Source organism: Salmo salar, chromosome ssa01 (genome assembly GCF_905237065.1).
Source record: "Salmo salar chromosome ssa01, Ssal_v3.1, whole genome shotgun sequence".
Taxonomy (NCBI): Eukaryota; Metazoa; Chordata; class Actinopteri; order Salmoniformes; family Salmonidae; genus Salmo; species Salmo salar.
This window is the reverse complement of record NC_059442.1, coordinates 2,232,613-2,259,709: the sequence shown is the minus strand read 5'-3', so window position 1 is coordinate 2,259,709 and position 27,097 is coordinate 2,232,613. Positions and strand designations below refer to the sequence as shown.

The following is a 27,097-nucleotide window of genomic DNA, read 5'->3' as shown; positions in this document are numbered from 1 at the left end:
CAAGATTGAACTCTTTGTCCTGAATGCCAAACGTCACATCTGGAGGAAACCTGGCACCATCCCTACGGTGAAGCACGGTGGTGGTAGCATCATGCTGTGGGGATGTTTTTCAGCGGCAGGGACTGGGAGACTAGTCAGGATCGAGGCAAAGATGAACGGATCAAAGAACAGAGAGATCCTTGATGGAAACCTGCTCCAGAGCGCTCAGGACCTCAGACTGGGGCGAAGGTTCGACGGTTCACCTTCCAACAGTGCCTTTGGGACAAGTCTCTGAATGTCCTTGAGTGGCCCAGCCAGAGTCTGAACTTGAACCCCAATCGAACATCTCTGGAGAGACTTGAAAGTAGCTGTGCAGCGACACTCCCCATCCAACCTGACAGAGCTTGAGAGGATCTGCAGAGAAGAATGGGAGAAACTCCCCAAATACAGGTGTGCCAAGCTTGTAGCGTCATACCCAAGAAGACGAGGCTGTAATCGCTGCCAAAGGTGCTAATAACCTACTTTCATTATGTATTGTGATGTCATTATGGGGTATTGTGATGTCATTATGGGGTATTGTGATGTCATTATGGGGTATTGTGATGTCATTATGGGGTATTGTGATGTCATTATGGGGTATTGTGTGTAGATTGATGAGGATTTTTCTTTCTTTTAATCCATTTTAGAATAAGGCTGTAACGTAACAAAATCTGGATAAAGTCAAGGGGTTTAAATACTTTCTGAATGCACTGTATGTTGTAATATATTGTAACGATAGTGACCTTGCTATATACAGTACCAGTCAAAGGTTGGGACACACCTACTCAGTCAAGGGTTTTTCTCATTTTTACTATTTTCTACATTGTAGAATAATAGTAAATATGTTAAAACTATGAAATAACACATATGGAATCAAGTAGTAACCAATAAAGTGTTTTATTATATAATTTTGATTCTTCCAAATAGCCACCCTTTGCCTTAATGACAGCTTTGCACACTCTTGGCATTCTCTCAACCAGTTTCATGAGGTAGTCACCTGGAATGCATTTCAATTAACAGCTGTGCCTTGTTAAAAGTGAATTTGTGGAATTGCTTTCCTTCTTAATGTGTTTGAGCCAATCAGTTGTGTTGTGACAAGGTAGAGGTGGTATACAGAAGATAGCCCTATTTGGTAAAATACCATATTATGGCAAGAACAGGTTAAATAAGGCAGTCCATCATTTACTTTAAGACATGAAGGTCAGTCAATACTTTGACAGTTTCTTCAAGTGCAGTAACAAAAACTAACAAGAGCTATGATGAAACTGGCTCTCATGAGGACCGCCACAGGAAAGGAAGACCCAGAGTTACCTCTGCTGCAGAGGATAAGTTCATTCGAGTTACCAGCCTCAGAAATTGCAGCCCAAATAGATGCTTCACAGAGTTCAAGTAACAGACACATCTCAACATCAACTGTTCAGAGGAGGCTGTGTGAATCAGGCCTTCATGGTCGAATTGCTGCAAAGAAACCACTACTAAAGGACACCAATAAGAAGAAGAGACTTGCTTGGGCCAAGAAACACGAGAAATGGACATTAGACCGGTGGAAATCTGTCCATTGGTCAGATGAGTCCAAATTTCAGATTTTTGGTTCCAACAGCCATATCTTTGTGAGACACAGTAAGTGAACGGATGATCTCGTCATGTGTGGTTCCCACCGTGAAGCATGGAGGAGGAGGTGTGATGTTGCTTTGCTGGTGACACACTTAACCAGCATGGCTACCACAGCATTCTGCAGCGATACGCCATCTGGTTTGTGCTTAGTGGGACAATCATTTGTTTTTCAAAAGGACTATGACCCAACACACCTCCAGGCTGTGTAAGGGCTATTTGACCAAGAAGGAGAGTGATGAAGTGCTGCATCAGATGACCTGGCCTCCACAATCCCCCGACCTCAACCCAATAGAGATGGTTTGGGATGAGTTGGACCGCAGAGCGAAGGAAAAGCAGACAACAAGTGCTCAGCATATGTGGGAACTCCTTCAAGACTGTTGGAAAAACATTCCATGTGAAGCTGGTTGAGAGAACGCCAAGAGTGTGCAAAGGTGTCATCAAGGCAAAGGGTGGCTACTTTGAAGAATCTCAAATATAAAATATATTTTGATTGGTTTAAACCTTATTTGGTTACTACACGATTCATGTGTTATTTCATAGTTTTGATGTCTCCACTATACAATGTAGAAAATAGTACAAATAAAGAAAAACCCTTGAATGAGTAGGTGAGTCAACTTTTGACTGGTATATGTTGTAATATATTGTAACTATAGTAACCTTTCTATATATGTTGTAATATATTGTAACAATAGTGACCTTTGTATATATGTTGTAATATATTGTAACTATAGTGACCTTTCTATATATGTTGTAATATATTGTAACTATAGTAACCTTTCTATATATGTTGTAATATATTGTAACAATAGTGACCTTTGTATATATGTTGTAATATATTGTAACTATAGTAACCTTTCTATATATGTTGTAATAAATTGTAACTATAGTGACCTTTCTATATATGTTGTAATATATTGTAACTATAGTAACCTTTCTATATATGTTGTAATATATTGTAACTATAGTAACCTTTCTATATATGTTGTAATATATTGTAACTATAGTAACCTTTCTATATATGTTGTAATATATTGTAACAATAGTAAACTTTCTATATATGTTGTAATAAATTGAAACTATAGTAACCTTTCTATATATGTTGTAATATATTGTAACTATAGTAACCTTTCTATATATGTTGTAGTATATTGTAACTATAGTAACCTTTCTATATATGTTGTAATATATTAACTATAGTAACCTTTCTATATATGTTGTAATATATTGTAACTATAGTTACCTTTCTATATATGTTGTAATATATTGTAACTATAGTAACCTTTCTATATATGTTGTAATAAATTGTAACTATAGTTACCTTTCTATATATGTTGTAATATATTGTAACTATAGTAACCTTTCTATATATGTTGTAATATATTGTAACCTTTCTATATATGTTGTAGTATATTGTAACTATAGTAACCTTTCTATATATGTTGTAATAAATTGTAACTATAGTAACCTTTCTATATATGTTGTAATATATTGTCACTATAGTAACCTTTCTATATATGTTGTAATATATTGTAACTATAGTGACCTTTCTATATATGTTGTAATATATTGTAACTATAGTAACCTTTCTATATATGTTGTAATATATTGTAACCTTTCTATATATGTTGTAGTATATTGTAACTATAGTAACCTTTCTATATATGTTGTAATATATTGTAACTATAGTAACCTTTCTATATATGTTGTAATATATTGTAACTATAGTAACCTTTCTATATATGTTGTAATATATTGTAACTATAGTAACCTTTCTATATATGTTGTAATATATTGTAACTATAGAAACCTTTCTATATATGTTGTAATATATTGTCACTATAGTAACCTTTATATATATGTTGTAATAAATTGTAACTATAGTAACCTTTCTATATATGTTGTAATATATTGTAACTATAGTAACCTTTCTATATATGTTGTAATATATTGTAACCTTTCTATATATGTTGTAGTATATTGTAACTATAGTAACCTTTCTATATATGTTGTAATATATTGTAACTATAGTAACCTTTCTATATATGTTGTAATATATTGTAACTATAGTAACCTTTCTATATATGTTGTAATATATTGTAACTATAGTAACCTTTCTATATATGTTGTAATATATTGTAACTATAGTGACCTTTCTATATATGTTGTAATAAATTGTAACTATAGTAACCTTTCTATATATGTTGTAATATATTGTCACTATAGTAACCTTTCTATATATGTTGTAATAAATTGTATCTATAGTGATCTTTCTATATATGTTGTAATATATTGTAACTATAGTAACCTTTCTATATATGTTGTAATATATTGTAACTATAGTAACCTTTCTATATATGTTGTAATAAATTGTAACTATAGTGACCTTTCTATATATGTTGTAATATATTGTAACTATAGTAACCTTTCTATATATGTTGTAATATATTGTAACCTTTCTATATATGTTGTAGTATATTGTAACTATAGTAACCTTTCTATATATGTTGTAATAAATTGTCACTATAGTAACCTTTCTATATATGTTGTAATATATTGTAACTATAGTAACCTTTCTATATATGTTGTAATAAATTGTAACTATAGTGACCTTTCTATATATGTTGTAATAAATTGTAACTATAGTGACCTTTCTATATATGTTGTAATAAATTGTAACTATAGTGACCTTTCTATATATGTTGTAATATATTGTAACCTTTCTATATATGTTGTAGTATATTGTAACTATAGTAACCTTTCTATATATGTTGTAATATATTGTAACTATAGTGACCTTTCTATATATGTTGTAATATATTGTAACTATAGTAACCTTTCTATATATGTTGTAATATATTGTAACTATAGTAACCTTTCTATATATGTTGTAATATATTGTAACTATAGTAACCTTTCTATATATGTTGTAATATATTGTAACTATAGTAACCTTTCTATATATGTTGTAATATATTGTAACTATAGTAACCTTTCTATATATGTTGTAATATATTGTAACTATAGTAACCTTTCTATATATGTTGTAATATATTGTAACTATAGTGACCTTTCTATATATGTTGTAATAAATTGTAACTATATTACTCTTTCTTACCAGGTAGAGAGATGCACTTCTGGTTTCTTACCAGGTAGAGAGATGCACTTCTGGTTTCTTACCAGATAGAGAGATAGACTTCTGGTTTCTTACCAGATAGAGCGATACACTTCTGGTTTCTGGGTTCTTACCAGGTAGAGAGATGCAGTTCTGGTTTCTGGTTTCTTACCAGGTAGAGAGATGCAGTTCTGGTTTCTTACCAGGTAGAGAGATAGACTTCTGATTTCTTACCAGATAGAGCGATACACTTCTGGTTTCTGGGTTCTTACCACGTAGAGAGATGCAGTTCTGGTTTCTGGTTTCTTACCAGATAGAGAGATGCAGTTCTGGTTTCTTACCAGGTAGAGAGATACACTTCTGGTTTCTTACCAGCTAGAGAGATACACTTCTGGTTTCTTACCAGCTAGAGAGATGCACTTCTGGTTTCTTACCAGATAGAGAGATGCACTTCTGGTTTCTTACCAGGTAGAGGGATGCAGTTCTGGTTTCTTACCAGATAGAGAGATACACTTCTGGTTTCTGGGCTCTTACCAGTTGCTTTCTAGGTTACCAGGTAAGCATATACACCTCTGTTTTTTTGGGGTTCTCACCTGGTAGAGCGATGCACTCCTGGTTCCGAGGTTCCCACTGGCAGTTCTGGTCCACCCCACAGCTCTTACAGCTGGTCTTCTTGTTGCAGACATATGATGGGTTGTCTTTAGGACAGACATCATACTCCATGATGGCCCCCTGGGGTAGGAAGACATGTCCTACATATTAACATAAACTAGTATTTCCTGCTTACTCCCTCCTGATTCCAGGAGTCTTCCCATTTCTGAAAACCCTGGGTATTTTACTGGAATTCTGCAGCGAAGAGACAGTGTGTAAAGTCCATGTAATCTACTATAACGTTATGATAATGAGCGCAGCCCATTGGCCGTTCTTACCGTGACAGCTGTACAGTTTGAGGTCACGGAGAGACACTGAACAGCACACCACTGGCAGCCGTTGGTATTGGATGTGCAGCTGTAGCAGTCCGTGTACTGGTCACAACGATCGTTGTCAACATCTACAATACAACCACAGAGGAATATTTAGTACATTTTTACATTTTAGTCATTTAGCAGACGCTCTTATCCAGAGCGACTTACAGTAGTGAATGCATACATTTCATGCATTTATTTATTTTGTACTGGCTCCCCCCGTGGGAATCGAACCCACAACCCTGGCGTTGCAAACACCATGCTGGCGTTGCAAACACCATGCTCTACAAACTGAGCCACAGGTAAGGCCATTACTTCACTATACTGTACTGCACTCTACTACACTATACTGTACTACACTGTACAATACTCCACCATACTCTACAACACTCTACAGTACAAGACAGTAGTAGTATAGTTACAGTACACGTATAATATCTGTACAGTAATACTATAGTATTAGTATGCGTACAGTATTCATACAGTATTAGTATAGTATTGGTATTCATGCATAATTCGTACTGTATTAGTAAAGTATTAATACATGATTCTTACAGTATTAGTATAGTATTAATACATGATTCGTACAGTATTAGTAAAGTATTAGTATTCATACATGATTCGTACAGTATTAGTATACATAGATGATTAGTATAGTATTCATACATGATTCGTACAGTATTAGTAAAATATTAGTATACATACATGATTCGTACAGTATTCGTACAGTATTAGTATTAATACATGATTCGTACAGTATTAGTAAAGTATTAGTATTCATACATGATTCGTACAGTATTAGTATACATAGATGATTAGTATAGTATTCATACATGATTCGTACAGTATTAGTAAAATATTAGTATACATACATGATTCGTACAGTATTCGTACAGTATTAGTATTCATACATGATTCGTACAGTATTAGTACAGTACTAGTATAGTAGTAGTACTGGCTGTACAGCTGTACTGGTCACAACGATCGTTGTCAACATCCACAATAGAAGTTCTCCAGTCAATTTTTTACTTTTACTGTTGAAACGCGATATCCCAAGTATAAATACAGTAAAGTACACACAAAGGGTAAAAAAATATGTTTTGTGCAATGTTGTGATTTTTAGACAACTAAAAAGGAGCAGGGCATTCAAGTTGTTGGTCTGATGGAAACTCGAGATCTCAGCCTCCATCTTGCTTAAAGGAACTGTAACGACTGTCTTCAGAAATGAACCAAGGCGCAGCAGGTATGTGAATACTCATATTTAATTACCCAAAAATAAGGAGTAAAGCATCCACTTAACAATACAAAAAAGGTGACAACAGCTACAGTTCTGCAGGCTAGAAACGTAGTGCAAAAACAACCACCCACAAACCCCAGTGACAAACAACTCCTACATATATGACTCCCAATCAGGAACAACGATCCCCAGCTGTTCCTGATCAGGAGTCACAAGACACACAGAACATTCAAACACACACACAAGACTGCCACGTCCTGACCCCCAAACTACTACAACAGCTCCATCTGCTGGTCAGGACGTGACAGGAACCTCTTGCATCTAGGGGTTCCGCTAGCAGAACGCCTCGCCAATATCCAATGGCAGACTGTGGCGTGAAATACAAAACCCTTAAAAATGCTAAAACTTCAATTTCTCAAACATATGACTATTTTACACCATTTGATAGACAAGACTCTCGTTAATCCAACCACATTGTCCGATTTCAAAAAGGCTTTACAGCGAAAGCAAAACATTAGATTATGTCAGGAGAGTACCCTCCCAAAAATAATCACACAGCCATTTTCAAAGCAAGCATATATGTCACAAAAAACAAAACCACAGCTAAATACAGCACTAACCTTTGATGATCTTCATCAGATGACACTCCTAGGACATTATGTTATACAATACATGCATGTTTTGTTCAATCAAGTTCATATTTATATCAAAAACCAGCTTTTTACATTAGCAGGTGATGTTCAGAACTAGCATACCCACCGAAAACTTCCGGTGATTTACTAAATTACTCAGCATAAACGTTCTCAAAATACATAACAATCATTTTAAGAATTATAGATACAGAACTCCTTTATGCAACCGATATGTCAGATTTTAAAATAGCTTTTCGGCAAAAGCACATTTTGCAATATTCTGAGCACATAGCTCGGCCATCACGGCTAGCTATTCAGACACTCGCCAACGTCGAGGCTCAGTAAACTCAGAATTACCATTAGAAAAATTGGATTACCTTTGCTGTTCTTCGTCAGAATGCACTCCCAGGACTTCTACTTCAACAGCAAATGTTGTTTTGGTTCCAAATAATCCATAGTTATATTCAAATAACTCAGTTTTGTTCGTGCGTTCAGGTCACTATCCAAACGGTAACGCGCGGGCGCATTTCGTTACAAAAAATGTCTAAATATTCCATTACCGTACTTAGAAGCATGTCAAACGCTGTTTAAAATCAATTTTTATGCTATTTTTCTCATAAAATAGCGACAATATTCCAACCGGGCAACGTTGTATTCATTTAAAGGGTGAAAGAAAAAAATGGCCAACTCTCGTGAAAGCGCATTTCTGTCTCTGAGCCACTAGGCTGACCACTCACAAACTCTGCTGCTGTTCTTTGCCCAGAGACAGCAGACACCCCATTCCACTTTCTGGCGCCTTCTGAGAGCCAATGGAAGCCTTAGAAAATGTCACGTTACAGCACAGATGCTGTATTTTCGATAGAGATGCAACAGAAGTACAACAAATTGTCAGACAGGGCACTTCCTGTATGGAATCTTCTCAGGTTTTTGCCTGCCATATGAGTTCTGTTATACTCACAGACACCATTCAAACAGTTTTAGAAACTATAGAGTGTTTTCTATCCAAAGCTATCCTATGCATATTCTAGTTTCTGGGCAGGAGTAGTAACCAGCTTATATCGGGTACGTTTTTTATCCGGCCGTGAAAATACTGCCCCCTATAGTGAAGAGGTTTTAAAGGAACAATAGATAACTGACTTAGAATATGTGGACAACTACAAATACCTAGGTGTCTGGTTAGACTGTAAACTCTCCTTCCAGACTCACATCAAACATCTCCAATCCAAAGTTAAATCTAGAATTGGCTTCCTATTTCGCAACAAAGCATCCTTTACTCATGCTGCCAAACATACCTTCGTAAAACTGACCATCCTACCGATCCTCGACTTCGGCGATGTCATTTACAAAATAGCCTCCAATACTCTACTCAACAAATTGGATGCAGTCTATCACAGTGCCATCCGTTTTGTCACCAAAGCCCCATATACTACCCATCACTGCGACCTGTACGCTCTCGTTGGCTGGCCTTCGCTTCATACTCGTTGCCAAACCCACTGGCTCCAGGTCATCTACAAGACCCTGCTAGGTAAAGTCCCCCCTTATCTCCGTTCACTGGTCACCATAGCAGCACCCACCTGTAGCACGCGCTCCAGCAGGTATATCTCTCTGGTCACCCCCAAAGCCAATTCCTCCTTTGGCCGTCTCTCCTTCCAGTTCTCTGCTGCCAATGACTGGAACGAACTACAAAAATCTCTGAAACTGGAAACACTATTCTCCCTCACTAGCTTTAAGCACCAGCTGTCAGAGCAGCTCACAGATTACTGCACCTGTACATAGCCCATCTATAATTTAGCCCAAACAACTACCTCTTACCCTACTGTATTTATTTATTTTGCTCCTTTGCACCACATTATTACTATTTCTACTTTGCACTTTCTTCCACTGCAAATCTACCATTCCAGTGTTTTACTTGCTATATTGTATTTACTTTGCCACCATGGCCTTTTTTGCCTTTACCTCCCTTATCCTCTTGAGGATACCCTAGGATAGGGGGCGCCACAGCGCATTTTGAAAAAAAATCGTTCCCATTTTCAACGGCCTACTGATCAAACTCAGAAGCTAGGGCATGCATATACTTATTATATATGGATAGAAACCACCCTAAAGTTTCTAAAACTGTTTGAATGGTGTCTGTGAGTATAACAGAACTCAAATGGCAGTCAAAACCCCGAGACCGATTGAAACAGGAAGTGGAATTCTGAATTGTGGACTCGACTTCTCATCTTTCCCTATTAATCACACCGTTAACAATGGTTCAGTGAGCACTTCCTATTGCTTCCACTAGATGTCGCCAGTCTTTTCACAGTGGTTTGAGCCTTATACAGTCGAAACTCAGTGAATGACACGCATTGGAAATTGGTCACAGGGGATGGGCCATCAACATTATGACGCCGGCGGCCATGTCTACCCCCACCTTTGGAAACGGTTTTAAAGGCAATGAAATCATCCCCCTCGAATCTTATTGGCTCTCTTGGTGTTACAGGCCCTGAAGATTAATGTTTTACAACGTTTGACATGTTTGAACGAACCTACAGGCGGGAGAATCTCATTTTATCCGGAACTTCAGCCCTGCGCTTGGAGAGAGCCATAGGACGCGCTACCAACAGCAGGCTAATGGAACGTGAAGTATGGACTTTTTGACCGAAAATACATCTGTTGTGGACCTGGGATGCTTTCTGATGAAGACAACTAAAGGTAGGCGATTATTGACAATATTATACAAGATGAGATGTGACATGCGATTGTTTCCAAGATGGCGCCGAGCTCTGTATATTAGCTCATTTTCTGAGTATCGCATCTCCTTTTATCGCAAAGTGTGATTACCCAGTAAAGTTAATTTAAAATCTGGTATGACAGGTGTTCTCAAGAGATATTCATCTATAAATGTTAGATTGACAATATAAATTTAAAAAATCGTTATCGGATAGTAATTTAGGGAAATGTAGCATTGTTTACCGGGACGCATTTGAGGGGAAATTATTTAGTCAACGTTACGCGCCGATGTAAAATGCTGTTTTTATATATAAATATGACCTTTATTGAACAAAATAATGCATGCATTGTATAACATGATGTCCTAGGGGTGCCATCTGATGAAGTTTGTAAAAGGTTAGTGCTGCATTTAGCTGTTTTTTGATTATATGTGATGCAAGTGGTTGGTCGGAAAATGGCTATGAAGCTGCTTTTTACGATGGACTCATCTAACATAATCTAATGATTTGCTTTTCCTGTAAAACCTTTTTGAAATCGGACGACGTGGGTCGATTCAGGAGAGGTGTATCTATAAAAAAAATATATATATATTAATTAAAAAAAATATATATATGATTTTTTTTTAATGCTAATTGGCGATATGATTTTTCGCTGGATTTTGATCCCGCTGACGGGATGAGACGCTGAAGAGGTTTTAACTCACCTCATTTGCTCACATTGTACATAGACTTATTTTTCTACTGTATTATTGACTGTATGTTTGTTTTACTCCATGTGTAACTCTGTGTTGTTGTATGTTGTCGCACTGCTTTGCTTTATCTTGGCCAGGTCGCAGTTGTAAATGAGAACTTGTTCTCAACTTGCCTACCTGGTTAAATAAAGGTGAAATAAAATAAAGTAAAATAAATAAAATAAGAGGAAGCCCCCCCACTTGTGCCATGTCATGAGGATACCTGGACCACCTATTGAGATGTACCTTTAGTTCAGTATATCAGGTGTTAAATCAGGTGAGAAGGAGAGTGGAGTGCCATGTAAAGGGGGCAATGGTTCAATCTCCCCAACAAAAAGAGAAAACACTGAGGATATGTCTGTCCTTTAAGAGCTGATTGTTTTAACTACGATTTTAGGTTTAAAAACGGTCGCTAACAGCATTATTCAGACTGAGCAAACCGTAGGAAAAAAAAGAGGAAAGGACCATCTCCCTTCATAACTCTCCTCCACAAGCTAGACCAGCCTCTCTGGTCCACAAACTAGACCAGGCTCTCTCCTCCACAAGCTAGACCAGGCTCTCTGGTCCACAAGCTAGACCAGCCTCTCTCCTCCACAAGCTAGACCAGGCTCTCTCCTCCACAAGCTAGACCAGGCTCTCTCCTCCACAAGCTAGACCAGGCTCTCTGGTCCACAAGCTAGACCAGCCTCTCTCCTCCACAAGCTAGACCAGGCTCTCTGGTCCACAAGCTAGACCAGGCTCTCTGGTCCACAAGCTTCACCAGACTCTCTGGTCCACAAGCTAGACCAGGCTCTCTGGTCCACAAGCTAGACCAGGCTCTCTGGTCCACAAGCTAGACCAGGCTCTCTGGTCCACAAGCTAGACCAGACTCTCTGGTCCACAAGCTAGACCAGACTCTCTGGTCCACAAGCTAGACCAGGCTCTCTGGTCCATAAGCTAGACCAGGCTCTCTGGTCCACAAGCTAGACCAGGCTCTCTCCTCCACAAGCTAGACCAGGCTCTCTGGTCCACAAGCTAGACCAGGCTCTCTGGTCCACAAGCTAGACCAGGCTCTCTGGTCCACAAGCTAGACCAGGCTCTCTGGTCCACAAGCTAGACCAGGCTCTCTGGTCCACAAGCTAGACCAGGCTCTCTGGTCCACAAGCTAGACCAGGCTCTCTGGTCCACAAGCTAGACCAGGCTCTCTGGTCCACAAGCTAGACCAGGCTCTCTGGTCCACAAGCTAGACCAGGCTCTCTGGTCCACAAGCTAGACCAGGCTCTCTGGTCCACAAACTAGACCAGGCTCTCTGGTCCACAAGCTAGACCAGGCTCTCTGGTCCACAAGCTAGACCAGGCTCTCTGGTCCACAAACTAGACCAGGCTCTCTGGTCCACAAGCTAGACCAGGCTCTCTCCTCCACAAGCTAGACCAGGCTCTCTGATCCACAAGCTAGACCAGGCTCTCTGATCCACAAGCTAGACCAGGCTCTCTGGTCCACAAGCTAGACCAGGCTCTCTCCTCCACAAACTAGACCAGGCTCTCTCCTCCACAAACTAGACCAGCCTCTCTCCTCCACAAACTAGACCAGCCTCTCTCCTCCACAAGCTAGACCAGACTCTCTGGTCCACAAGCTAGACCAGGCTCTCTGGTCCACAAGCTAGACCAGGCTCTCTGGTCCACAAGCTAGACCAGGCTCTCTCTGGTCCACAAGCTAGACCAGGCTCTCTCCTCCACAAGCTAGACCAGGCTCTCTGGTCCACAAGCTAGACCAGGCTCTCTGGTCCACAAACTAGACCAGGCTCTCTGGTCCACAAGCTAGACCAGGCTCTCTGGTCCACAAGCTTGACCAGGCTCTCTGGTCCACAAGCTTGACCAGGCACTCTGGTCCACAAGCTAGACCAGGCTCTCTCCTCCACAAACTAGACCAGGCTCTCTGGTCCACAAGCTAGACCAGGCTCTCTGGTCCACAAACTAGACCAGGCTCTCTGGTCCACAAACTAGACCAGGCTCTCTGGTCCACAAGCTAGACCAGGCTCTCTGGTCCACAAGCTAGACCAGGCTCTCTCTGGTCCACAAGCTAGACCAGGCTCTCTCTGGTCCACAAACTAGACCAGGCTCTCTCCTCCACAAACTAAATTCACGAACACACCTGTAGTATAAACCAGCGTTAAATCTAAGTTTATCAACTTTCAAAGCAGAATTACTTTCCTATTGATCCTCAACTGCAGTGTATGATATACCATTTTCTAGCTCTGAGTCTCTACTTTTATACAATGTATGAAACACATTTTGATACATAAGACCGAATCGAGCCGGTCGGTCACATATGTGGAAGTAGGCTAGTGGTTAGAAAGACAGGTCACCTACATGTTCTGGTTCCACAGGAGGCCAGGTGCTCCTCCAGGGGTCCAGGGTTCGAGTCCCAGGGCAGGCAGGAGCCCAGGTTAGCATTCCAAACGCAGTGAACCCCCGGCCAGGCCGCTATACAGGCGGCAGCGCTGGGAGCGCTGGAGCAGCTGGCTGGCGTGTAGATCAGGACATCACTCAACAACAGACTGTTGAACCCCCCAAACACATACATCACACTGTAGGGGGGGAGGGAGGGAGGGAGTGGGGGGAGGTGGAAAGAAAGATAAGACACATGAAAGAAAGTACAGTAAGCTTATTTCCTAGACAGAGTTCCCCAGACAGAGTTCCCCAGACAGAGTTCCCCAGACATAGTTCCCCAGACAGAGTTCCCCAGACAGAGTTCCCCAGACAGAGTTCCCCAGACAGAGTTCCCTAGACAGAGTTCCCCAGACAGAGTTCCCGAGACAGAGTTCCCGAGACAGAGTTCCCCAGACAGAGTTCCCCAGACAGAGTTCCCCAGACAGAGTTCCCCAGACATAGTTCCCCAGACAGAGTTCCCCAGACAGAGTTCCCCAGACAGAGTTCCCCAGACAGAGTTCCCCAGACAGAGTTCCCGAGACAGAGTTCCCCAGACAGAGTTCCCCAGACAGAGTTCCCCAGACAGAGTTCCCCAGACAGAGTTCTCCAGACAGAGTTCCCCAGACAGAGTTCCCTAGACAGAGTTCCCCAGACAGAGTTCCCTAGACAGAGTTCCCCAGACAGAGTTCCCCAGACAGAGTTCCCCAGACAGAGTTCCCCAGACAGAGTTCCCCAGACAGAGTTCCCCAGACAGAGTTCCCTAGACAGAGTTCCCCAGACAGAGTTCCCCAGACAGAGTTCCCCAGACAGAGTTCCCCAGACAGAGTTCCCCAGACATAGTTCCCGAGACAGAGTTCCCTAGACAGAGTTCCGTAGACAGAGTTCCCCAGACAGAGTTCCCCAGACAGAGTTCCCCAGACAGAGTTCCGTAGACAGAGTTCCCCAGACAGAGTTCCCCAGACAGAGTTCCCCAGACAGAGTTCCCCAGACAGAGTTCCGTAGACAGAGTTCCCCAGACAGAGTTCCCTAGACATCGCTCCCTAAGCTTTGTTCCCCCCCTGTATTTTGATGTGATATGTTTCTACAACCATACCTCAATTCAGATTCGATTCACGTTTAGATGGAATATTTGGCTGTTTTGGCTCCCAGAGCCACTTCGCCTCTAAACAGAACATGTCAGGTCCTTGGACTATAAGGTGTAATGTTGGGCTCCAACAGTCCATTACTGGGCTAGGGACCCTGAAGCAGACGGTCTCTCTGTACCTGTCACTGTAGACGGCCGTGTGTCCGAACCGGTTGACATCATGGTGGAGGTCTGGTCTGGACAGCACTGACCACTCATCACATGCTGTTTAGAGAGAGAGACATGTTTACATTGACAAGTTTCTACATCCGTTTGTTGTTACATGATCTGACCAGCAATGTGTTACATTTAGACAGGGTTAGACTGGGTTAGGGTTAGACTGGGTTAGGGTTAGGGTGTGCTAGGGTTAGGGTTTGTAACAGACATCTTAACATCAACTGTTCAGAGGAGACGAATCAGGCCTTGTGTGAATCAGGCCTTCATGGTCAAATTGCTGCAAAGAAGATTGGCCAAGAAACACGAGAAATGGCTGCCATCACTGGCCCGGTCTGGCTGCCATCACTGGCCAGGGCTGGCTGCCATGACTGGCCCGGTCTGGCTGCCATGACTGGCCCGGTCTGGCTGCCATGACTGGCCCGGTCTGGCTGCCATGACTGGCCCGGTCTGGCTGCCATGACTGGCCCGGTCTGGCTGCCATCACTGGCCCGGTCTGGCTGCCATCACTGGCCCGGTCTGGCTGCCATGACTGGCCCGGTCTGGCTGCCATCACTGGCCCGGTCTGGCTGCCATGACTGGCCCGGTCTGGCTGCCATCACTGGCCCGGTCTGGCTGCCATCACTGGCCCGGTCTAGCTGCCATCACTGGCCCGGGCTAGCTGCCATCACTGGCCGGGGCTAGCTGCCACCAGCCCACCAATGTCCCCTGCAGATGTTCAGGTATTCTCAGACAGGTAGACTATATTGTCACTATGAATGGTGGATAGAGCAACACTGAAGCATGCATGAGAGCACCAGCTGTTCCGGACAACTGTGTTATCACGCTCTCCGTAGCCGATGCGAGTAAGACCTTTAAACCTGGACAAAAAGAACACCTACGTGAGAATGCTGTTCATTGACTACAGCTCAGCGTTGGACACCATAGTGCCCTCAAAGCTAATCACTAAGCTAAGGACCCTGGGACTAAACACCTACCTTTTCAACTGGATCCAGGACTTTGACGGGCCGCCCCCAGGTGGTGAGGGTAGGTAACAACACATCCGCCACGCTGATCCTCAACATGGGGGCCCTTCAAGGGTGTGTGCTCAGTCCCCTCCTGTACTCCCTGTTCACCCACGACCGCACGGCCAGGCACAACTCCAACACCATCATTAAGTTTGCCGACAACAACGGTGGTAGGCCTGATCACCAACAACGATGAGACAGCCTATAGGGAAGAGGTCAGAGACCTGGTCAACCTTTCCCGAAACGTGATCCAGACAAAAGGAGATGGTCATGGACTACAGGAAAAAGGAGCACCGAGCACGCCCCCATTCTCATCGACGGGGCTGTAGTGGAGCAGGTCGAGAACATCAAGATCCTTGGTGTCCACATCACCAACAAACTATCATGGTCCAAACACACCAAGACAGTCTTAAAGAGGGCTCAACAATGCATATTCCCCCTCAGGAGATGGAAAATATTTGGCATGGGTCCTCAGATCCTCAAAAGGTTCTACAGCTGCACCATCAAGAGCATCCTGACTGGTTGCATCACTGCCTGGTATGGCAACTGCTCGGCATCTGACCGTAAGGCACTACAGAGGGTAGTGCGTACGGCCCAGAACATCACTGGGTCCAAGCTTCCTGCCATCCAGGTCCTCTATACCAGGCGGTGTCAGAGAAATGACCTAAACATTTCTAAGGGCTCTAGTCACCCAAGTCCTAGACTGTTCTCTTTGCTACCGCCGGGCAAGGGGTACCGGAGCGCCAATTCTAAGTCCAATCTTTTTTATTTGATTTCAGGACAAGAGATCAGTCTCTGCTGTTGTTTTCATGATCTAACAAACTTTAGAATGACATGTGGTGTTTTTGAGAGGTTATTAACGGCTATAAATGTCCATATAATCTGTCACTGCCCAGGATGTAGGCCATTAAGTCTGTGTTGTTATGTTTGTAAGTGGTTATACATTATTGCGTTATGAGACTGTACCCTGGTTGTATGTCTGTGGCATGCTCATCTTGTAATGAAGGATTTATGAGAGGTTATAACAGGTTAAGGCTGTCACATACCCAGGTCATAGGCCATGAAGTCAGAGGAGAAGCACTTGGCTCCGTGGCTCATGGACGTGTCGTTGTGCGTGTTCCCTCCAAACACCAGCATGGTTCCGCTAACGATGACCGCCGTGTGGAGGTACCGGAAGAACCCACTGTCCTTTAGAACCGTCCTGGAAACACACATAACCATTGAGAACATCAGCAGGAGAACAGATACGATGTGTCCCCCAAATGGCCCCCTATTCTCTATGGGCCCTGGACAAACCTAGTGCACTAAATAGAGAATAGGACACCCTATTCTCTATGGGCCCTGGACAAACCTAGTGCACTAAATAGAGAATAGGACACCCTATTCTCTATGGGCCCTGGACAAACCTAGTGCACTAAATAGAGAATAGGACACCCTATTCTCTATGGGCCCTGGACAAACCTAGTGCACTAAATAGAGAATAGGACACCCTATTCTCTATGGGCCCTGGACAAACCTAGTGCACTATATAGAGAATAGGACACCATCTACGTAACATTGCAAAAATCAGAAACTTTCTGTCCAAAAATGATGCAGAAAACTGTATCCATGCTTTTGTTACTTCTAGGCTGGACTACTGCAATGCTCTACTTTCCGGCTACCCGGATAAAGCACTAAACAAACTTCAGTTAGTGCTAAATACGGCTGCTAGAATCCTGACTAGAACCAAAAAATTTGATCATATTACTCCAGTGCTAGCCTCCCTACACTGGCTTCCTGTTAAGGCGAGGGCTGATTTCAAGGTTTTACTGCTAACCTACAAAGCATTACATGGGCTTGCTCCTACCTATCTTTCCGATTTGGTCCTGCCGTACATACCTACACGTACGCTACGGTCACAAGACGCAGGCCTCCTAATTGTCCCTAGAATTTCTAAGCAAACGGCTGGAGGTAGGGCTTTCTCCTATAGAGCTCAATTTTTATGGAATGGTCTGCCTACCCATGTGAGAGACGCAGACTCAGTCTCAACCTTTAACCTGTTGGGGGTAGGGGGCAGTATTGACACGGCCGGATAAAAAACGTACCCGATTTAATCTGGTTACTACTCCTGCCCAGTAACTAGAATATGCATATAATTATTGGCTTTGGACAGAAAACACCCTAAAGTTTCTAAAACTGTTTGAATGGTGTCTGTGTGTTTAACAGAACTCATATGGCAGGCAAAAACCTGAGAAGATTCCAAACAGGAAGTGGCCTGTCTGACAAGTTGTTGTTCATCTTGGCTCTTTTTATTGAAGACTGAGGATCTTTGCTGTAACGTGACACTTCCTACGGCTGCCATAGGCTCTCAGAAGGCGGCAAAATACTGAATCGTGGCTTTGCAGGCTCTGGCTGAAACAAAGTAGCGCGTTTGGGTAGTGGCTGGTTACAGTACTGTGAGACTCAGGCTCGTGCCCGCGTCGACCGAAAGCTTTGTTTTCTTTCCTCTGTTTAGCTAAATGGACATTCCCGGTCGGAATATTATCGCTTTTTTACGAGAAAAATTGCATAAAAATGGATTTTAAACAGCGGTTGACATGCTTCGAAGTACGGTAGTGGAATATTTCGTTTTTTTTTGTCACGAATTACGCCATGCGCGCGACCCTTGTTTACCATTCGGATAGTGTCTGGGACGCACGAACAAAACGCCGCTATTCGGATATAACGATGGATTATTTTGGACCAAACCAACATTTGTTATTGAAGTAGCAGTCCTGGGAGTGCGTTCTGACGAAGACAACAAAAGGTAATCAAACTTTTATAATAGTAAATCTGATATTGGTGAGTGCTAAACTTGCCGGGTGTCTAAATAGCTAGCCTGTGATGTCTGGGCTATGTACTTAGAATATTGCAAAATGTGCTTTCACCAAAAACCTATTTTAAAATCGGACATATCGAGTGCATAGAGGGGTTCTGTATCTATAATTCTTAAAATAATTGTTATGCTTTTTGTGAACGTTTATCGTGAGTAATTTAGTAAATTGTTAGTAAATTCACCGGAAGTTTGCGGGGGGTATGCTAGTTCTGAACGTCACATGCTAATGTAAAAAGCTGTTTTTTGATATAAATATGAACTTGATTGAACAAAACATGCATGTATTGTATAACATAATGTCCTAGGTGTGTCATCTGATGAAGATCAAAGGTTAGTGCTGCATTTAGATGTCTTCTGGGTTTTTGTGACATTATATGCTAGCTTGAAAAATGGGTGTCTGATTATTTCTGGCTGGGTACTCTGCTGACATAATCTAATGTTTTGCTTTCGTTCTAAAGCCTTTTTGAAATCGGACAGTGTGGTTAGATTAACGAGAGTCTTGTCTTTAAAATGGTGTAAAATAGTCATATGTTTGAGAAATTGAAGTAATAGCATTTCTAAGGTATTTGAATAACGCGCCACGGGATTCCACTGGCTGTCACGCAGGTGGGACGAAATCGTCCCACTGGCCTTAGAGAAGTTAAGTCTTTACTGAAGACTCATCTCTTCAGTAGGTCCTATGATTAAGTATAGTCTGGGCCAGGAGTGTGAAGGTGAACGGAAAGGCTGGAGCAACGAACCGCCCTTGCTGTCTCTGCCTTGCCGGGTCCCCTCTTTCCACTGGGATTCTCTGCCTCTAACCCTATTACAGGGGCTGAGTCACTGGCCTACTGGTGTTCTTCCATGCCGTCCATGGGAGGGGTGCGTCACTTGTGTGGGTTGAGTCACTGACGTGGTCTTCCTGTCTGGGTTGGCGCCCCCCCCTTGGGTTGTGCCATGGCGGAGATCGTTGTGGGCTATACTCGGCCTTGTCTTAGGACGGTAAGTTGGTGGTTGGAGACATCCCTCTAGTGGTGTGGGGGCTGTGCTTTGGCAAAGTGGGTGGGGTTATATCCTGCCTGTTTGGCCCTGTCCGGGGCTATCATCGGATGGGGCCACAGTGTCTTCTGATCCCTCCTGTCTCAGCCTCCAGTATTTATGCTGCAGTAGTTTATGTGTCGGGGGGCTAGGGTCAGTCTGTTACATCTGGAGTATTTCTCTTGTCTTATCCGGTGTCCTGTGTGAATTTAAATATGCTCTCTCTAATTCTCTCTTTCTCTCTTTCTGTCTTTCTCTCGGAGGACCTGAGTCCTTGGACCATGCCTCAGGACTAACTGGCATGATGACTCCTTGCTGTCCCCAGTCCACCTGGCCGTGCTGCTGCTCCAGTTTCAACTGTTCTGCCTGCGGCTATGGAACCCTGACCTGTTCACCGGACGTGCTTGTTGCACCCTCGACAACTACTATGATTATTATTATTTGACCATGCTGGTCATTTATGAACATTTTAACATCTTGACCATGTTCTGTTATAATATCCACCCTGCACAGGCAGAAGAGGACTGGCCACCCCTCATAGCCTGGTTCCTCTCTAGGTTTCTTCCTAGGTTTTTGGCCTTTCTAGGGAGTTTTTCCTAGGGAGTTTTTCCTAGCCACCGTGCTTCTTTCACATGCATTGCTTGCTGTTTGGGGTTTTAGGCTGGGTTTCTGTACAGCACTTTGAGATATCAGCTGATGTACGAAGGGCTATATAAATACATTTGATTTGATTTGATTTATTCTCTATGGGCCCTGGACAAACCTAGTGCACTAAATAGAGAATAGGACACCCTATTCCCTATGGGCTCTGGACAAACCTAGTGCACTATATATGGAATAGGACACCCTATTCCCTATGGGCCCTGGACAAACCCAGTGCACTAAATAGAGAATAGGACACACATATGGGCGGCAGGTAGCCTAGTGGTTAGAGCGTTGGGCCAATATCCAAAAGGTTACTAGATCGAATCCCTGAGCTGACAAGGTAAAAATCTGTCGTTCTGCCCCTGAACAAGGCAGTTAATCCACTGTTCCTAGGCTGTCATTGTAAATAAGAATTTGTTCTAAACTGACTTGCCTAGTTAAATAAAAGGTAAAATAAAAAATAAAAAGTTAATGGTAAAATCAAAAATAAAATATAGCGTCCCAACACCACCAGGTACATTAATTAACAGTAATACAGCATCTACACAGAGGGAATGCATTAAAACCGTGGTTACTACGGTTACTACTACAGTGTTAATGTGTCATTATTATGGAGTTAAACACTTACTATAGAGAGCAGATTACTGTTAGAGGCAGACCCATATGAGATTAGAGGCAGACCCATATGAGATTAGAGGCAGACCCATATGAGATTAGAGGCAGACCCATATGAGATTAGACCCATATGAGATTTTTGGATCCGATACCAATTACGATTTGACAGTATTATTATTATTATAGGTGGAACAACAAATGTAAATGTTTTCTGTAGGGATTGAAACTCAACTCTCCGACTGGTGAAGTTGCGTTGGGTTATATGTCCAGTGTTACCGTAGCGCGCCAGGCAAGACTGGTTTATAGCCATGTAAAGAGTGCCCTCTTCAGGACAAATAATGAAATGCAAAAACAAAATAAAATTCTATGAAGAAAGGCTTTTTCTACGCATTTTATATCAGCCCCTTTTAAATGCTGATAAAATACATCCATATCAGCCTATCGGTCGGGCTCTGCTGTTAATATGGACGTATGAACAGAGCTTATTCACAGATTAGTTGAACGCCCTTGCAGTTAGTCGCTCTGGATCAGAGTGTGTGGATAAGAATATCTGACAAATAACTGCATTATAAAATGGAGGCTAAATGTAATACAAACACCCTCAAAAGAGGTCTTTGCTGAAACTTAAAGGACTAGTTCACTATTTTACAACTTGATGTTAGATGGTTCCTCACCCCAATTTGACTGTTTTCAGTACTCAAATAAAATAAAAAAACGTTTTTAGAAGACAAGGCCCACACTAGAAACAAATGTGTGCATTTATCTACACTGAGAGTACAAAACATAAAGAACACCTTCCTCACGTCGAGTTGCGCCCCTTCTCCCCTTTTGTCCTCAGAACAGCCCCAATTTGTTGGGACATGGACTCTACAAGGTGTTGAAAGCGTTCCACAGGGATGCTGGTCCATGTTGACTCCAATGCTTCCCACAGTTGTGTCCAGTTGGCTGGATGTCCTTTGGGTGGTGGACAATTCTTGGTACACAAGGGAAACTGGAGAGTGACACAAGAACTGTGTCTGGCATACTGTGTTTAGCATAACTTGGCATGACATGCCAACGACAAATTCTGAAAATACACCTCAATGCCTAACTGACCAAATGATGAAAGACAAACATTGTCATTTTGAATTCCCTAAAGTGAGAATGGAAGCGGTGGGAAAAAATATTGTTGTCCAAGAATGACAAGCCACCGGGGTCTGACAATTTGGATGGAAAATGACTGAGAACGATAGCGGACGATATCACCTTGTGAAAGTATTCACATTCCATGACTTTTTCTACATTTTGTTGTGTTACAGCCTGAATTTAAAATGATTATTTTTTTGTCCCTGGCCTACACACAATACCCCATAATGTCAAAGTGTAATTATATTTTTTAGAATTGTTTTCCAATTAATAATAAAAAAATGAAAAAAGTAGTATTCAACTCCTTTGTTATGGAAAGCTAAATAAGATCAGGATGAAGTCATGTCTCAAGTCAGAAGTTGCATAATAGTGATGATTTATGAAGGACTACCCCATAACTCTACCCCACAATTACCTGTAAGATCCTGCAATCAAGGAGTGAATTTCCAACACAGATTAAACCACACAGACCAGGGAGGTTTTCCAATGTCTCGCAAAGAAGGGCACCTATTGGTAGATGGTGGTAAGAAGGGCTCCTATTGGTAGATGGGTCCCCCCCCCCCAAAAAAAAAAAACAGACAATGAATATCCCTTTGAGCATGGAGAGGTTACAAATTACACTTTGGATGGTGTATCAATACACCCAAGTTTACTGGCTATGATAGGAGAAAAAACTGAGGATGGATCAACAACATTGCAGTTACTCCACAATACTAACCTTGTGAAAATAAGGAATCCTGATCATAATATTCCAAAACATGCATCATGTGTCCAACAACGCACTAAAGTAAAGTAATACTGCAAAAAAAATGTGGCAAAGCAATGACGTTTTTGTCCTGAATACAAAGTGACATGGATGGAACAAATCCAATCCAACACATTACTGAGTACCATTCTCCATATTTTCAAGCATGGTGGTGGCGCATCATGTTATGGGTATGCTTGTTCATTTTGTATTTTTTATTTAACCTTTAACTAGGCAAGTCAGTTAAGAACACATTATTTTTTACAATGACGGCCTACGCCGGCCAAACCAGGACGATGCTGGGCCAATTATGCGCCGTCCAATGGGACTCCCAATCACAGCCAGTTGTAATACAGCCTGGATTCGAACCAGGGTGTCTGTAGTGACGCCTCTATCACTGAGATGCAGTGCCTTAGACTACCGCGCCACTCGGAAGCTTATAATCGTTAAGGACTGGTGAGTTTTTCTGTTACACCCTGATCTGTTTCACCCTGATCTGTTTCACCCTGATCTGTTTCACCCTGATCTGTTACACCCTGATCTGTTTCACCCTGATCTGTTTCACCCTGATCTGTTTCACCCTGATCTGTTACACCCTGATCTGTTTCACCCTGATCTGTTTCACCCTGATCTGTTTCACCCTGATCTGTTACACCCTGATCTGTTTCACCTGTTCCTGTGTTTGTCTCCACCCCCTCCAGGTGTCGCTTATTTTCCCCAGTGTATTTATCCCTGTGTTTCCTGTCTCTCTGCCCCAGTGTATTTATCCCTGTGTTTCCTGTCTCTCTGCCCCAGTGTATTTATCCCTGTGTTTCCTGTCTCTCTGCCCCAGTGTATTTATCCCTGTGTTTCCTGTCTCTCTGCCCCAGTGTATTTATCCCTGTGTTTCCTGTCTCTCTGCCCCAGTGTATTTATCCCTGTGTTTCCTGTCTCTCTGCCCCAGTGTATTTAACCCTGTGTTTCCTGTCTCTCTGCCCCAGTGTATTTATCCCTGTGTTTCCTGTCTCTCTGCCCCAGTGTATTTATCCCTGTGTTTCCTGTCTCTCTGCCCCAGTGTATTTATCCCTGTGTTTCCTGTCTCTCAGTGTATTTATCCCTGTGTTTCCTGTCTCTCAGTGTATTTATCCCTGTGTTTCCTGTCTCTCTGCCCCAGTGTATTTATACCTGTGTTTCCTGTCTCTCTGCCCCAGTGTATTTATACCTGTGTTTCCTGTCTCTCTGCCCCAGTGTATTTATCCCTGTGTTTCCTGTCTCTCTGCCCCAGTGTATTTATCCCTGTGTTTCCTGTCTCTCTGCCCCAGTGTATTTATCCCTGTGTTTCCTGTCTCTCTGCCCCAGTGTATTTATCCCTGTTTCCTGTCTCTCTGTGCCAGTTTGTCTTGTATGTTTTCAAGTCAACCAGCGCGGTTTCCCATACTCCTTTTCTATTCTTTCGTATTCTTCATTTTGACCTGTTTTCTGGACTCCATTTTTGTCTTTACACGACCATTCTTTTGCCTATCCCTATTTGGATTTATTAAAGTTCAAAGACTCTTACCATCTGCCTCCTGTGTCTGCATCTGAGTCTCACCTTGTGCCCTTATATTTTCAGGATAAAAACATGAATGAAATGGAGCTAAGTACAATACTAACCTAACTGACAGAGTGAAAAGAAGGAAGCCCTTACAGAATAATATTCCAAAACATGCATCCTGTTTGCAACAAGGCAAAAAATGTGGCAAAGTAATTTACTTTTTGTCCTGAATACAAAGTGTTATGTTTGGGGCAAATCCAATGCAACACATTACTGAGTACCACTCTCCATATTTTCAAGCATAGTGGTGGCTGCATCATGTTATGGGTATGCTTGTAATCGTTAAGGACTGGGGAGTTTTTCAGCGCCCAAAGAAATGGAATGGAGTTAAGCACAGGCAAAATCCTTGAGGAACACCTGGTTCAGTCTGCTCTCCACCAGACACTGGGAGATGAATTCACCTTTCAGCAGGACAACAACCTAAGACACAAGGCCAAATCTACAATGGAGTTGCTTACCAAAAAGACAGTGAATGTTCCTCAGGGGCTGAGTTACAGTTTTGACTTAAATCTACTTCAAAATCTATGGCAAGACCTTAAAATGGTTGTCTAGCAATGATCAACAACCAATTTGACAGAGCTTGAAGAATTTTGAAAATAATAAATGAGCAAATATTGTACAATCCAGTTGTGGACAGCTCTTAGAGACTTACCCAGAAACACTCACAGCAGTAATTGCTGCCAAATATGCTTCTACAAAATACTGACTCAGGGATGTGAATACTTATGTAAAGAAGATATCTGTATTTAATTTTCCAAAAAGGAGCAAAAACTTCTAAAAACATGTTTTCCCTTTGTCATTATGGGTTATTGTGTGTAGATGGGGGAAAAAATGTAATCAATTTAATCCATTTTGTATTCAGGCTGTAACACAACAACATGTAGAGTAAGTCAAGGTTATGAGCACTTTCTGAAGGCACTGTAAGCCTACAGGAAAGTTTGCCCCCTCAGGCCTGGAGGGAAGCAAAAGTCATTCCGCTACCAAAAAAATAGCAAAGCACCCTTCACTGGCTTAAACAGCTGACCAATCAGCCTGTTACCAACACTTAGTTAACAAAAACAACAACAAAAATGACCAGATACATTATTTCACAGAAAACTAAATAAAAGACTTTCAGCATGTTTATAGGGAGGCCATTCAACATGTAAGGCAAATGACTGAAAATGATAATAAAAAGATTGTGGGAGCTATTTTGTTAGACTTCAGTGCAGCTTTTGACATTAACGATCTGCTGGTGGAACAAAGTATGTGTTATGGCTTTGCATTCCCGGATATATTGTGGATTGAGAGTTACCTGTCTAACAGAACACAGAGGGTGTTATTTAATGGAAGCCTCTCCAACATAATCAAGGTAGTGTCAGGCATTCCCCAGGGCAGCTGTCTAAGCCCCTTAATTTTGTCAATCTTTACTAATGACCTGACACTTGCACTCAGTAAAGCCTGTGTGTCTATGTATGCTGATGACCCAGCACTATACACGTCAGCTACTACAGCAAGTGAAATCACTGCAACACTTAAAGAGCAGTCAGTTAGCTTCAGAATGTGTGGCAAGATATGAAGTAAGTCCTAAATATTAAAAGCATTGTATTTGGGACAAATCATTCACTAAACCCTGAACCTCAACTAAATATTGTAATGAATAATGGGGATATTGAGCAAGTTGAGGAGACTAAACTGCTTGGAATAACCCTGGATTGTAAACTGTTACGGTCAAAACATGTTGATACAACAGTCGCTAAGATGGGGAGAAGTCTGTCCATGATAAAGCGCTGCTCTGCCTTCTTAAAGGCATGTATTTCTGTAGGCCTAACAGGAGCTTGTTGAATCATCAGTTAGATACATTTTAAAGGCATGTATTTCTGTAGGCCTAACAGGAGCTTGTTGGTGCTTTGCTGGTGCCAATGTCAGTGATTTATTTAGAATTCAAGGCACACTTATCCAGCATGGCTACCACAGTATTCTGCAGGAATACGCCATCCCATCTGGTTTGCGCTTAGTGGGACTATAATTTGTTTTTCAACAGGACAATGACCCAACACACCTCCAGGCTGTGTAAGGGCTATTTGACCAAGAAGGAGAGTGATGGAGTGCTGCATCAGATGACCTGGCCTCCACAATCACCTGACCTCAGCCCAATAGAGATGGTTTGGGATGAGTTGAACCACAGAGTGAAGGAAAAGCAGCCAACAAGTGCTCAGAATATGTGGGAACTCCTTCAAGACTGTTGGAAAAGCATTCCAGGTGAAGCTGGTTGAGAGAATGCCAAGAATGTGCAAAGCTGTAATCAAGGCAAAGGGTGGCTACTTTGAAGAATCTAAAATCTAAAATATATTTTGATTTGTTTAACACTTTTTTGGTTCCTACAGGATTCCATACGTGTTATTTCATAGTTTTGATGTCTCCACTATTAATCTACAATGTAGAAAATAGTAAAAATAAAGAAAAACCCTTTCATGAGTAGGTGTGTCCAAATTGTGGACTGGTACTGTATGTGTGAAATGTGTTTTGATTTAGAATGGACCATTATAATGCACCTGTATCAAAACTGGCATCCCTTGACACTTTGTTTTTGGTGCACCAGGACCATTCACAGTTGAGTACAATGCTGATTGGCTATTATTTTATTTGTAAATGTAATCAATGGAGGCCAGATGATCGCTGCTTCCAGTGCATTCAATGCTACATGCGACAACAATGCCATTCTGGTTTGGGCCAGACAGCATCAGATAGAGGGCCTACACACAGAGAGACAGAGGGGCGTCGTCTTGCTGGCTCGGATGCTTTCTCCGGT

General features: G+C 42.1%; 1 protein-coding gene across 1 annotated transcript in view; it reads right to left on the bottom strand.

Moving 5' to 3' along the window:
- LOC106578259 (attractin-like) overlaps positions 1–27,097 on the bottom strand; it is a 112,913-nt gene that overhangs the window by 41,984 nt on the left and 43,832 nt on the right. The window contains 5 exon segments of the mRNA XM_045704991.1: positions 5,338–5,476; positions 5,674–5,795; positions 13,369–13,586; positions 14,692–14,776; positions 16,779–16,933. Of these exon segments, the coding sequence (XP_045560947.1) occupies positions 5,338–5,476; positions 5,674–5,795; positions 13,369–13,586; positions 14,692–14,776; positions 16,779–16,933 (719 nt within the window).